Source organism: Neovison vison, chromosome X, assembly GCF_020171115.1.
Source record: "Neovison vison isolate M4711 chromosome X, ASM_NN_V1, whole genome shotgun sequence".
NCBI classification, from domain to species: Eukaryota; Metazoa; Chordata; class Mammalia; order Carnivora; family Mustelidae; genus Neogale; species Neogale vison.
This window is the reverse complement of record NC_058105.1, coordinates 41,581,057-41,594,503: the sequence shown is the minus strand read 5'-3', so window position 1 is coordinate 41,594,503 and position 13,447 is coordinate 41,581,057. Positions and strand designations below refer to the sequence as shown.

The 13,447-nt window shown below is 33.5% G+C and overlaps 1 protein-coding gene across 4 annotated transcripts in view; it reads left to right on the top strand.

The window, feature by feature from the left end:
- NRK (Nik related kinase) overlaps positions 1-13,447 on the top strand; it is a 133,036-nt gene that overhangs the window by 100,543 nt on the left and 19,046 nt on the right. For 3 of the 4 annotated variants that reach the window (XM_044235533.1, XM_044235531.1, XM_044235530.1), the window contains 6 exons: positions 698-792; positions 3,410-3,507; positions 4,496-4,860; positions 6,410-6,746; positions 10,243-10,426; positions 10,883-11,038. In XM_044235533.1, the coding sequence (XP_044091468.1) occupies positions 698-792; positions 3,410-3,507; positions 4,496-4,860; positions 6,410-6,746; positions 10,243-10,426; positions 10,883-11,038 (1,235 nt within the window). The remainder of the gene's footprint in view (positions 1-697; positions 793-3,409; positions 3,508-4,495; positions 4,861-6,409; positions 6,747-10,242; positions 10,427-10,882; positions 11,039-13,447) is intronic. The other variant, XM_044235532.1, reaches the window with a different exon arrangement.

Genomic DNA, 13,447 nt, shown 5'->3' with positions numbered 1-13,447 from the left:
CTGGAATTGGCTCTTCCCATTAGAAAAAGATTTTTGAATTTATGAATAACAAATATATTGAGTCTTTCTGAAATTTAGGGTCATAGAAAAGACTCTTGTCTGTACTAGGCTGAGATCAATAACCAAAGCCTTTTCTATATAGAAATTCCAAAGTGACATAAAATTTAACAGCACAGGTCCAAAAATCCTTTCTAAATATTCCCTGAATTTGAATATTAAAAACAAAGTTTCCTATATTTATGTCCATCCATCTATCTAAATCAGGAACAGGACACTTAAAAATGTAAAGGCCAAATCAGGATGATAATAGTGGAATATTTGACATAACAGTAACAGCTTCTTATATTGTTAAAATCCTCACATAGACCATTATATTTATCACTGCGTTACTAGGTATATAATGTCTGAATATTACTGGAAAGTAAGTTTATTGAATTTTTAGAAATTAATATGATATGTGAAGGAAATGTATACTATATGGAAACATTTTTTTATATTTTGGAGATTATTTATCTGTTCTAGATAAAATAGCACATTTGAGGAAAAATGGGAATTTGAAATATTTCTTAAGCTCTAATTCTTTTTAGTTTGATATATACCCATATACCTCAAATTCTTTGTTGGTCTTGATTTTGAGCTGTATATTCCCTTTGTGAGTACTGAGACATGGCATATGGTTTTTTGTCTTTTCATGTAGTGTTCCTCAGCAGTCTGTTTTGGAACAATCTCAGAAGCCCATTGACATCAGACAAAGAAGTTCGCAAAATCTTCAAAACTGTCCAGCAGCATCAGGTAATGTAAAGCACAGAGTTTAAACAGTCAAAACACAAAGCTAATGTTTAACAGTTTATATTTCAGAAGTGAAGAAAGAACTGCAAGAAGTAATGCCTCAAAAGTGTTAGGGAAGCCACATAGAATTAAGACCAAGAGGCCACTGAATTTGACAACTGGGTGGTCAGTGGTGACCTTTAGAAATGGAAAATAATTTTTCTAAAGTTTTTCTCTTTAAGTTGTGTAGTAGTTAGGAATGTGTCTGGAAGTGGATGTCAACTTTGATTTCTGTACCATGTTTGAAAAATATGGGAAAGGAACTTGAGAGAGGACTAACAGGCTAAAATTTATAGGCAAGCCTTTAGCTATTGAAGTATTAGATAGAGAAGTTGTGGGCATGTGTTTTATCCATTTATTTCACCTCCCCAAAGTAAGATATATACAGCATCTCATAAACATCCTTAAATGTTACAAATTGATGTTTTTACTCAAATGCATGAAAAAGTTTTAAAACCATAGAAAATAACTTCACAATTTGTGATTGAATTTCAAAATAAGTGTTTTATCTTATGATGTGCTTTTGAGAGTTTAAATGAATAATAGATTTTTGAAATATTGAAATAAACAGAGCCAAAAGTTAGGTTTTAAATTATAAAATCTGGCATTGTGTATTTTTAAGCAATCCAAGTAAGTTCAGCAAGGGCAAAATGCCTGAATGAGTTCTCAAGTCATCTGTAAAAATGTAGAACACAGATTTTATTAAAATGTTAATAATAAAAAGATATATAGGTGTACTCTATCAAAATCAAATATTTCAAAGACCTGAACTTAAAACCCACATTCTTCTTGGGAGACTCAGATAATGGTAGAAATATTTTAATGGTGTCCTCTTATACAGAAATATTATCTTGTGAGAAATAAAATAAACCTGAAACAAAAGTAACTTTAAGAATATTTTTCCCAGAACCTTTCTGGTTTGGCTAGGACTAATTTTACTAATAGTGGGCAAACACCTAAAAATGTAAGGTTTATTCATACTGCCTTTTCTGAAATAAGGAAATTTTAGATTGGTTTCCAAAGCAGTCATGAACATTGGTTGGGAGGGGGTGAGAAGGGGATAGATTCTGTGTAGATAGATAATAGCTGAAGTTCTTTTCAGCTCTAAAATTCTATTATTTTATTATTTGTGCTACCTAGGCCATTTGAAGTTCCCATTTGATTACATATTTTATTATTCAGGAAATCAGAACACCTTACTACAAATTTGCCTTAAAATCTCAAACACTCACCCAAACTTATTTAGCCTAACAACACACACAGGGACTTGAGGGAAAATGGTTTTCTGAAGAAAGATAATAAATCATAAAAGCGCAATGCCAGAAGTTGCAGACACAAATTTTAGGATGTGTTCTAGATAATATACTCAAAAGATAGCAGTGTATGTATATACATGATTTTTGGATTGCAAGGTCCACACCTTGGCTATATATAGCAAGGCTGCAAATAAAAAAAAAAGGATAGGACTATTTATCTTTAAAATCCAAGCACATAAAAAAATAAGCAAGGATGTAAGTACCCATTGGTGAAGCTTTTTCTATGTATAATCAGCCAGATTTACTAATTTCTGACCCAAAATATTATCACTGAATTTTAACCACAGGTGTTACTTACTGTACCATAAATCTTAATATTAAAAAATCCATCCTTCTAATCCAGATACATTTGCATTTTTTAAAGATTTTTTAAAATATTTAACTAATCTCTACACCCAGTGTGGTGCTTGTACTCACAACCCCAAGAACCAAGAGTTGTATGTTCTATCAACTGAGCAGCTATGGGTCCCTAAATTTGCATTTTAAATGGAAACATTTACACTATGGAATCAAGCTACACATTATGACAACTAACCAAATTAAAACTAAACTTAAAGTGTCAACCCCTCAGCCCCACTGGCAATATTGCAAATGCTCACTAGCCATGTGTGACTACTGGCAACTGTATTAGACATGCAGATACAGAACATTTCTATTACTGCAAAAAGTTCTAGTGCACAACATCACTATAGAAAGATTCCTAGCTTTATAAAAAGGGTTAAGTTTTGTCTCTTTTCAGTTGTTTGCTTTTCAACTCTATTTAAATACTTCAAGATATATCATTGAGTGGAAATTGAGGGATTAAGATTGCAGGGTCAAATCTCCTCTTGAGAATTTTGTCTAATCTATCATCTTCTAATACACTTTCGGGCTCTTTTTCTACTGGTTAATATGGGAGACCAGTGATCTCACCTAGCTCTTCCTATTCTTGGTACATATTATTATTATTATTATTTTAAATGCAACTGTCTACCAGTCTTACTGGGTATCTTCTCACACAGATAGAGAGAAATATTTAACAAGTATACACTTAATATTGAAAACAGAAAAGCCATATAGATCTACAGAAAACAAAACCTTGAGCCTGTCACTCCCCCCACAAACAGAATCTAGGATCCTGGCCGAATGAGGATTTATTAGATGATATTTCCTGAATGGAAAAAGGCAACAGGAAAAAATACCAAGTTATTAAAACTGTACACTATAAAAGTGAAGGGAATGGCTGCAATCATCGCTGTTATTAATATCTTCTTGTCATTCCACAGACTCTTCTTCTGAGGAAGAGAGTCCTGTGACCTGGAGGAGGTCCCAGTCATCACCACCTTATTCCACTATCGATCAGAAGTTGCTGGTTGATGTCCACGTAGGTTTTCATCTTAACTCTTAACACATTTATCTGTTTTTTAAAAATGTTTTTCAATGTATTTTCATCTTCACTTGAGGGAAAGGTCAGAGTGTTCAGTTTTTTAATTAATCTTTCAAAGATAGATTTATGTTGTTATGTGAGTATGCAGAATATGAAATCTAGAAATTACATTTGAAGTTGAGAAACATTTAGTTGATCATAAAATATTTTATATTAACATTCTTTTATCAGAATATATTCAGAGGAGTGATAAAAAGGTCTTTGTAGAAGCTAATCTTAAATCAAGGAGTAGAAGCTAGATGTTCCCTTTTCATCTAATATAATTTCTTGGATGATAACACAATGCATAAAAAAAACATTTTGGGAGAAATAAAATGCCCTCTGATAGCATATAACATTCTTCCAATTGTTTTTGCCCTATGATTTCAGGTCATTTCATTTAATTTTGTAATTACTCCTACCCTACCATATACACAATCTCTTTCAGATTGCCTAAAGGTTGATTATATGACACTTATAAAGGTAGCTTTATATTAATTTGTTTATTAGAAGTGTTTGATCTACTTCAAGACAACTTATGTACAAAACTAAGCTGGAAAATTAACATATCAATTTTAAGACTATGTGTTAATCCTAATATCAGAGAATAAAACAAAAGAAAAAAGTAACTATATCTTCTATAGGACACCAAATAATCTGTTATATTCTCTGTCACCAAAATGAAATGTCTACTCCTCAGCAGAGAAGTAGGGGTAATAAAAAAGAGTAAATTTTGCCCTGTGTGAGCCAGAAAGTCCACTAATGATCATAGCCTGAAGTTTGGGTCTTGACATCTCATCCTCACAAAAATGTTTCTTTATCTAGTGAGTAAAAATCTTCACTTCAATTGAAAACATATTTTAAAATATTTTCAGCTTGGAAACTTTCCAATTTAGAAGGAAATGAAAGGCTACTGAGACTACATTAACCTTTCTTGTGCACACAGGTTCCAGATGGATTTAAAGTAGGAAAAATATCACCCCCTGTTTACTTGACAAATGAATGGGTAGGCTATAATGCACTCTCTGAAATCTTCCGGAATGATTGGTTAACTCCTGCACCTGTCATTCAGCCACCCGAAGAGGATGGTGATTATGTTGAACTCTATGATACTGGTGCTGATACTGATGGTGATGATGCTGATTCTAATGATGTATACGAGGATACCTATGATCATGAAAATGGCAATGCTGACTTGGATAACAAGGTTGATCCGGCGAATGATGTTGGTGAAGACTATGAAGATAATGACGATGATGGAACTATAGATGACAAAGCCAATAATCATGATGATGCCCCTTGTTGGCCAAGGTTGGTTTTTCTTCATTATTTGCACTACCAAAGTTTTGAAATTTCAGAACTGTTTGCACCTTTGTTTTACTTTCAGATTTTATTACCAAGAGGATGAATGATTTATACTTGCATATTCATAAATGGTTGATTTTCAATAATAGATTTTAAATTATTTTAATGCAAAACAATTTTGAATTTTTGTATACTATATTTTATTAGTATTCAAGTATGAAGTTACTTATAACTGCCATTTATTCATTTTTCTATTAAAATTAATGTTACTGAATGATCTTACCCTCTAAAACCACAGTGAGTATATGAAACGAGGTGACAAATAGTGTGCCACTTAATAGCTGTAAGAGGAAGCCCTGATATTTGCATACAAAATCTTCAAATTTGCTGAGAAAAATAAATTGTAACCTTTATTTTTCACTTGATAATTTTAGGCTGAAATGTACTAACAGAATTATTTTTGGAATTCTGCAAACTGCTATAACTAAATTCAGTACTTAGTCAATTTTATCTTCTTACATAGCAACTGCCAGAAGTGGTAATATTTAGTGAAGTGATATTTTTGGAATGCCACCAGTTGTTTGCCATATATATATAGTTTCTATCTCATGCTCTAAACAGGCCAGTATATTCTTATTTGTATGTACATGGTTTATATTCAAAATGTTCTCAAAGAAGATTACTTAATATAGTAAATGTTTACATTTGTAGAAAAATGATTAACAGTGGGAGAATTGTTTACTTTATAATATTGAAATCCATATATTGTTTTGTTAATCTTCAAATGTTATTAGGTAGATATACATGGCAGAACTGACTACAAATTATTCAACATTTTTTTCTTTTTTGTCAATTAAAAAAATCTACCAGGAATTTCATTGTCAAATAAATTTGCTTTTAGGATTATCATAGGTACCTCGATATGTTGTCTTTAATGCAAAAAATCATTGTGACATTTGGTAAGGTTGCTGTTTCAGCAACTAAATAAATGACTATCTTATCTTAATGAGATCTATATTACTGAATTTCCTGGTGGTAGTAATAGAAAAATAAATGGGATTCTTTAGCAAAGTAGTTAATACACATGTTAGAAAATCAAGGCCCATGTTAAAATTAACAGAAATTAAATAAATTGCAAAAAATAAGTATTCAATTATATTGTGGTTGTGCCAGAAATAGGGGCTTAATCATTTATGTGGCTGTGAAGTTGCAAATGCATGTAGTCTATTATTTAAGCAACCACCCCAAAATAAAACATGTTTTTGCTGCTAGCCTAACACATGTTCCTAATAAAATATGCAAGCTCTCTTCCATCTGCAATCCATGTGCAGTCAGGAAATTGATGGCGGCTATGGTGTTAATTCAGTATTTAAGATTGACAAGATATAGGGGTATTTTTCTTGTCCATATCATACCAATAGTGTTCACATAGAGCAAAAACATGCCTAGAGATAGTACATATGTATCAGATACATCCTAATTCTGTTTTATTTGCTGACTTTCAAATGTATTTTTGTTCAGTGGCTTTCTATCATTAATTGGATCTTGTTATCAGAACAAGCTATGACAGAGATGGAAGCTGCAAGCAAGATGGTAGAGATGGAAGTGATGGTGGAGAAGAGACCTGCTGCAGCTATGGAAGTCAGAGAGTCAGTAGAGGCCATGGAGAAAATGTAGCCAGTGGGGGCAGTGTAGCCATTAGAGACCATGAAGAACTTGGAGCCAATATAGGCAATGGAAGAAGAGTTAAGGAAGTTAATGGAGGTAAGGGAATCAGTGGTACCAAGGAAGAAAGTGGAGCCCTTGAACTCAGTGGAGGAGAAAATTTGTCAGAGACAGATAGTCAAGGATTGGAGAGACCAACATCCCACGACTTTGAACATCAACAGGAGGTAATGCACCATTTGAAAAGGAGAAAAAAAATGAAAAGGACAATGAATTCCTCTCTTTGTAAATTTATTTTTTTCATGTGATATGTCACATTTCCAGTCATTTCAAATATATTTTTAACCCTTAACCAAAGCCTTAACCATTTTAATTTATAGCTGTAGATTTTAACTTCTTCTCATTTGGATGGTTCCTATTTATTTCCAGGGACAAAAATACATTTTTTGTTCACCTTTATTATTCAGATTACACATTTGAGGTAGTGTCTCTTAACATATACAATTTATTTTTCTGGGAAGTTATCATTGTAAAATTAACATAACAAAATTTTCCATCTTTACTACTTTAAGTGTACAATTCAGTGGCATTAAGTACATTCACAATGTTGTACAACCATTATTACTACTCACTTCTAGAGCTTTTTCATCATCCTAAACAACTAAATAATTAACTCCCTATTGGCCCTCCTACCAGTCCCAAGTAACCTCTGTTCTACTTTCTAAGAACCTTATATATCCAGATCATACAATATTTGTCCTTTTGTGTCACATAGCATAATATTTTCAAGGTTCAACCATGTTGTAGCAAGTATCAGAATTTTCTTCCTTTTTAACGCTGAATAATATTTTATTGTATGAATATATCACATTTTGTTTATCCATTCATCTGTTGATGGGCACTTGGGTTGTTTTCGCCCTTTGGCTATCATGAATACTGTTGCTATATATCGGTATATAACTATGTGTTATAGATTGCCTGTTTTCCATTATTTGAGCTATTTACCCAGGAGTGGAATACCTAAATGTAGAATTGCCAGACTGCCATTGTTAGATTCTATTTTCACTTTTTGAGGAACTATTAACACATACAGTTAAAATGTAAGTAACATATTGTGTTAGGCAATGATTTTATCATTCAAAAAACATTACTGACTTTATAAATGTGCTTAAAATACTCAAATAGTATCCAGTTTAGACTGTGTCTCATTCATAGCATTTTTAAGTATGGCCTGATTTGATCTCATTTCTGCCCTTAGAGATTTTATATTGTCACTGATGCTTTTTTCAGGCCTAGCTATTAACTTCATGATTGTTACCCTGAAGTCTATTTCTTACATCTTGCTTATATCTAAACTGTGGAAGGAGTCAAGATGCCCTTCAACAGATGAATGAATAAAGATGTGGTCATATTTACATTGGAATATTACTCAGCCATCAGAAAGGATGAATACCCATGATTTGCTTCAACATGGATGGAACTGGAGGAGATTATGTAAAGTGAAATAAGTCAAGCAGAGAAAGACAATTATCATATGGTTTCACTCACATGTGAAACATAAGGAATATCGTGGAGGACCATAGGGGAAGGGAGGGAAAACTGAATGGGAAGAGATCAGAGATGGAGACGAACCATGAGAGACTCTGGACTCTGGGAACCAAAATGACGGTTACAGAAGGGAGGGGGGTGGTAACCAGGTGATGGGTATTAAGGAGGGTATGTGTGGTGATGAGTACTTGGTGTTATATGCAACTAATGCATCATTGAACACTACATCAAAAACTAATGATGTACTATATGTTGGCTAACTGAACACAATTAAAAATTTTTCTAAAAAAATACTCAAATAGTTTCACAGGTGCTAGATCAATAGGAATGATCACAAAGAATATTTCCTAGAGCATATGATATTTGAACTAATTCTTGACTAATAGGGAGTATTTGGATATCTGAAAACACAGGTGAGATTCTGGACAGAGGAAATATTGCAATTTACTTTACCAGCCTGCTACCTATCAACACAAACTGGCTTACAAGATGCCAAGTTCCTTCATGAATTAGTGCCCTTGTATAAGCTGTTCCCTCTGTCTATAAGGCTGTCCCTTCTTGTATTCTCTGCTTGTTTAATTAGTCATTCTCATGATCCAACTCATATATCATCTTTGATTTTTCAAGATGGAATTATATTCTCCTCCATTATTGAGCATTTTGCCTATAGTTTCATTTTAGTACTTGTGACATAGTATTTGGTTGTTGACTTGTTTTTCTATCATACTAGATTGTGAACTCTTAAAAGGCAGGCACTAGGAGCACCTGGGTGGCTCAGTGGGTTAAGCCTTTGCCTTTGGCTCAGGTCATTATCTCAGGGTCCTGGGATCAAGCCCCACATCAGGCTCTCTGCTTGGCAGGGAACCTGCTTCCCCCGGCTCTCTCTGCCTGCCTCTCTGTCTACTTGTGATCTCCCTTTCTGTCAAATAAATAAATAAAATATTTTTTTAAAATGTGAAAAAAAAGACAGGAACTATGTTTAATCTTTTATTGATTACTTTACCCACTCACCCAATCCCAGGACCCAACCTAGGACTTGGTTTATGATAGACACAATAATTATGGAAGAAATCAATGAAGGAAGGAAACGTCCTAAATAGTTTCCAATGGGAAAGCAGTATGAGTGGGAAAGTCTCTCTCTCTCTCTTTCTCCCGCTCCCACCCTCCCTACCTACTTACCTATCTTAAAGACTTTAAATCTGGATGTCCCATCACAGTCTTCATACCTCCCCCAGTTATCTCCAGTGATTGCAAGGAATGTTTTTGATATTTAGGGAGTGAGTAGACATTCCTCTCACTTTAATTTGAAAGGACATGTTACCATACAACACTTTTGTGGTTGGAAAGTTCATAAAAACAAGTCTTTGACAGGGCAGCACAGTTCTCTCAATGCAAAGAATCACTGTTTAGATGCAAATAAATGCTTATCAACAGACAGTCTCACCAATAACAGTTGGTATGTTTTTCCACAAGATATGGCATCCCACGTAAATTCTGTTAAATTTTGTGGCTTTTATCCTTGAGTTTCTTCTATGTAAGTTAATGGAAGCCAGCTAGATTTTCAGTGAGGCAGAGTCACACCCTTAAATTTGTGTTGCTTGATTTTTCCATCATTAGCTTTGTCATTTGACAAAGTAAAATTGATACCCCCAACTCTGATGGTTTTTTATCTTTTCAAGTGGCTGTTTAGCATAGTGTAGCATAGCATTTGAAATCAGACTTTGGCTTCAAACTCTGGTTCCCCTACTTTATCTTTATGATTTAAATAAATTATTTAACTTTGCTAAGCTTTTGTTTCCTTATAAGTAAAATGGAGATAATTACACTTACTTTTTAGGTTGTTGTTAAGGATTTTCAATTTTATGTAAATAAAATAACTAGCAGTATGCCTAGTATATAATAAAAATTCCACTAACATTAGGCCCCAAATTGCACATCTTGGGATTTTAAGCTCCTTGAATTTTTCCTTTGACATCAGTTGTTTCAATATAGGTTAGTTCTCTCTCTTCTGATAACATTGATGAATTCATCTGATAAATGTGGATTTTCAAAGGATGCAGAATTATAGATGCTAAAATTTTGCATTCTGTTTTTCAAATGACCTCTAGGCATATTGTATTTCTTTCACAGCTAATCACTGAATGAAGTCAAAATTGATTTTCGATCTTCTTTTAGGAGGCTGGTGGTAGAAGCGAGGCCTCAAATGCCATTGCCTCAGGTGCTGCATTAGCAGCACCTGATGATGAGAATAACAGCATGGACATATCAGAAGCATCAACACAATCAGGTTTTTCTGCCAGCCACTCTTCTTCCAATGCTTCTGGGAAAGCAGCAAATGCTGACTTTGCCAGCGCCATCTGTAAGTGCATTTAATATAATCTCCAAATGCTGCAGTCCGTTCACACATTACAGTGTTTGACCACTGGTTCATGGTCTGAAAAGAATGAAATCATTCTGATATTTAATTAACATAAATTCAGATGGATACATGCTTTAAAAAGTATGCTCTTCACTGAGGCTTTATGGCACCTGAATTTAAACTAGAATTGAGTAATTGAATATCTAATCTGGATTCTCTTCTGTAATCTTATCACAGTAACTTGAAATATATTCATATTCAGAAATAGATTTTAACCATCATGATTTGTGTTATTTGATGGTTTAGGAGTTACAGAAACGATACCTCCAGTAAAAATAAAATACAGTAAAGGAAAAGAAACTTTTCTGGGCTGTCTCTTATTTGTGGAAACATTCAAGTACATATGGTATATACACTAGTAATTTCTCTGAGTATCTTCCCCTTACTTCTTCACAGTGTATGCTGGATTGGTGGAAGCACCTGAGAAACCACCTAAAAGACCCTCTGAAGTCAATGTTAACCCACTATATGTGTCTCCTGCATGTAAAAAACCACTAATCCACATGTATGAGAAGGAATTCACTTCTGAGATTTGTTGCGGTTCTTTGTGGGGTAAGTTTGGTTTCTTAAAACTGAGTTGTTTTTAAAAGAATATATTTTTTATCAATGCATCAAACTTGTGAAAAATCATAGATGTAAAACACTTATTACCACATCATTATAAAACAAATAAAAATATATATTTATAGTAGCTAATATGTTCCTTTTTTTTTACTGATTTATTTTCACTCAGGGTAGTTTGGTGTTTGAATTTGCACTTCCTTCCCTTTTTACTGTTTTTCTTTTTAACTTGAATAAAACATAAAATTGGACTAGGTTATGATTATTTAAAAATTTGAGCTTAGTGGGATGTCTGGGTGGCTCAGTTGTTAGGCATCTGCCTTCAGCTTGGGTCCTGATCACAGAAGCCTGAGATCAAGCCCCACATCGGGTTCACTGCTCAGTGGGAAGCCTGCTTCTCCCTCTCCCATTCCCCCTGCTTGTGTTCCCTCTCTTGCTATCTCTCTCTCTGTCAAATAAAGAAATAAATCTTTAAAAAAAATGAGTTTAGTATTTTTACTTTAAGATGGTGTGTAGCATTTAATAACTAATGAGGTATTACAGGACATATTTCTGTATGTTCTTGTTTTTTAAATAATCTTGTGGATTTGTAGAGAAAGTTCTTTCAATAATGTCTCTTTTGTAATGTTTCAAGTTCTTATCTAAACTCTAGTTAACATATAGTGTAATATTAGTTTCAGGAAGAGAATTTAGTGATTCATCACTTATATATAACACCCAGTGCTCGTTACAACAATTGCCCTCCTTAATGCCCATCACCCATTTAACCCAGCCTGCTACCACCTTCTGTTAAGCAACCTTCAGTTTGTTCTCTTTTATGGTTTGCCTCTGTCTCTTTCTTATGTTCATATGTTTTTTTTTTCTTAAATTTCACAAATGAGTGAAATCATATGTTTATATTTCTCTGACTGAATTATTTCACTTAGCATAATACTCTCTAGCTCCAACTACATCATTGCAAATGGCAAGATTTCATTATTTTGGGGGGCTGAGTAATATTCCTGTGTGTGTGTGTGTTTATACCACTTCTTCTTTATCCATTCCTTGGTCAATGGATACTTGGGCTATATCCATAATTTGGCTATTGATAATGCTGCTGTAAACATTGAGGTGCATGTAGCCCCTTGAATTAGTATGTTTATATTCTTTGGGTAAATACTTAGTAGTGCCATTTCTGGATCATAGGGTAGTTCTAGTTTTAACTTTTTATGGAACCTCCATACTATTTTCTAGAGTGGTTGCACCAGACTGCATTCCCACCAACAGTAATAAGAGGGTTCCCCTTTCACCAAATCCTCACCAACATCTGTTATTTCCTGTGTTGTTAATTTTAGCCATTCTGACAGGTGTGAGGTGATATCTTATTGTAGTTTGATTTGTATTTCCCTGATGATGAGTGATGTTGAGTATCTTTTCATGTGTCTATTAGCTATCTGTACGACCTTTGATAATGTCTTAACTTTGATAGATTTTTTTTCAGTCCTTTACTCTAGAAGAATTATAACTATATTAGTAGGGCTCAGACAATATTTTACCTCAAGCCAGTGTGAATCATAAATGAAACAGAATAAATAAATGGGAGGAAAGAAATTCAAAGTAAATGCCAACCTCTGACTTGCAATTTCATAGATTTTGCTTACTGCATGTTTGAATAGAAGACAGAATTTAAAATTAAAAATAGAGCAGTGTAGCAAACATTATAGCTATATGATTGAATAACTTAGAAAAAAATATGTTACTATCAAAGTTACTTTATTGTGTCAGATAACAAGAAAGCAGAGTTTACCGCATTATCATTTCAGTCCAGCAACTACCCAGAGATCTAATTAATGTCTAATAATTCATTTTTATAACTCATGGTTTTGTATTTTGAAAAATAAAAAAATTGCCGTCAAAATGGACTGTATTTTCCCCTCCCTCTATGATTCCTCTTTGAGAGTAAATACAATTCCTAAATCTGCTACAAGCCTTTATTTAGAGAGCTGGTAAAGGACAGAATAGAAAAATGAAAGCAGAGACACTTGTCTTTTCTCCTTATATCTTTGAAATACAAATAGTCTCCAAGTAAAAGGAAAACACTGAAGTGCTCTCCATTATATTACTTGGCTATGTTTTTCCTATGTCTCAGGTTATGGAGAAAACTCCCACAGTGGTTTGAAGTATATTATAATTTATCTTAATCTTCTATTTCAGCCCTCTCATTCAATCTTTTTAACGGTGTTTATATTTGAATGAATAGAGCCAGCAGACAAAGAATAGAATGTAGGAATTTAGATACGTAAAAGTAGGAATTACTTTCACAGGTACTTTGCAATGTAAGTTTTTTAATATATGCATGAACAGACTCACCCAATTTAAAAATAATTTTCATATAAGTACTGTAAAAGCATTAAACCCTTA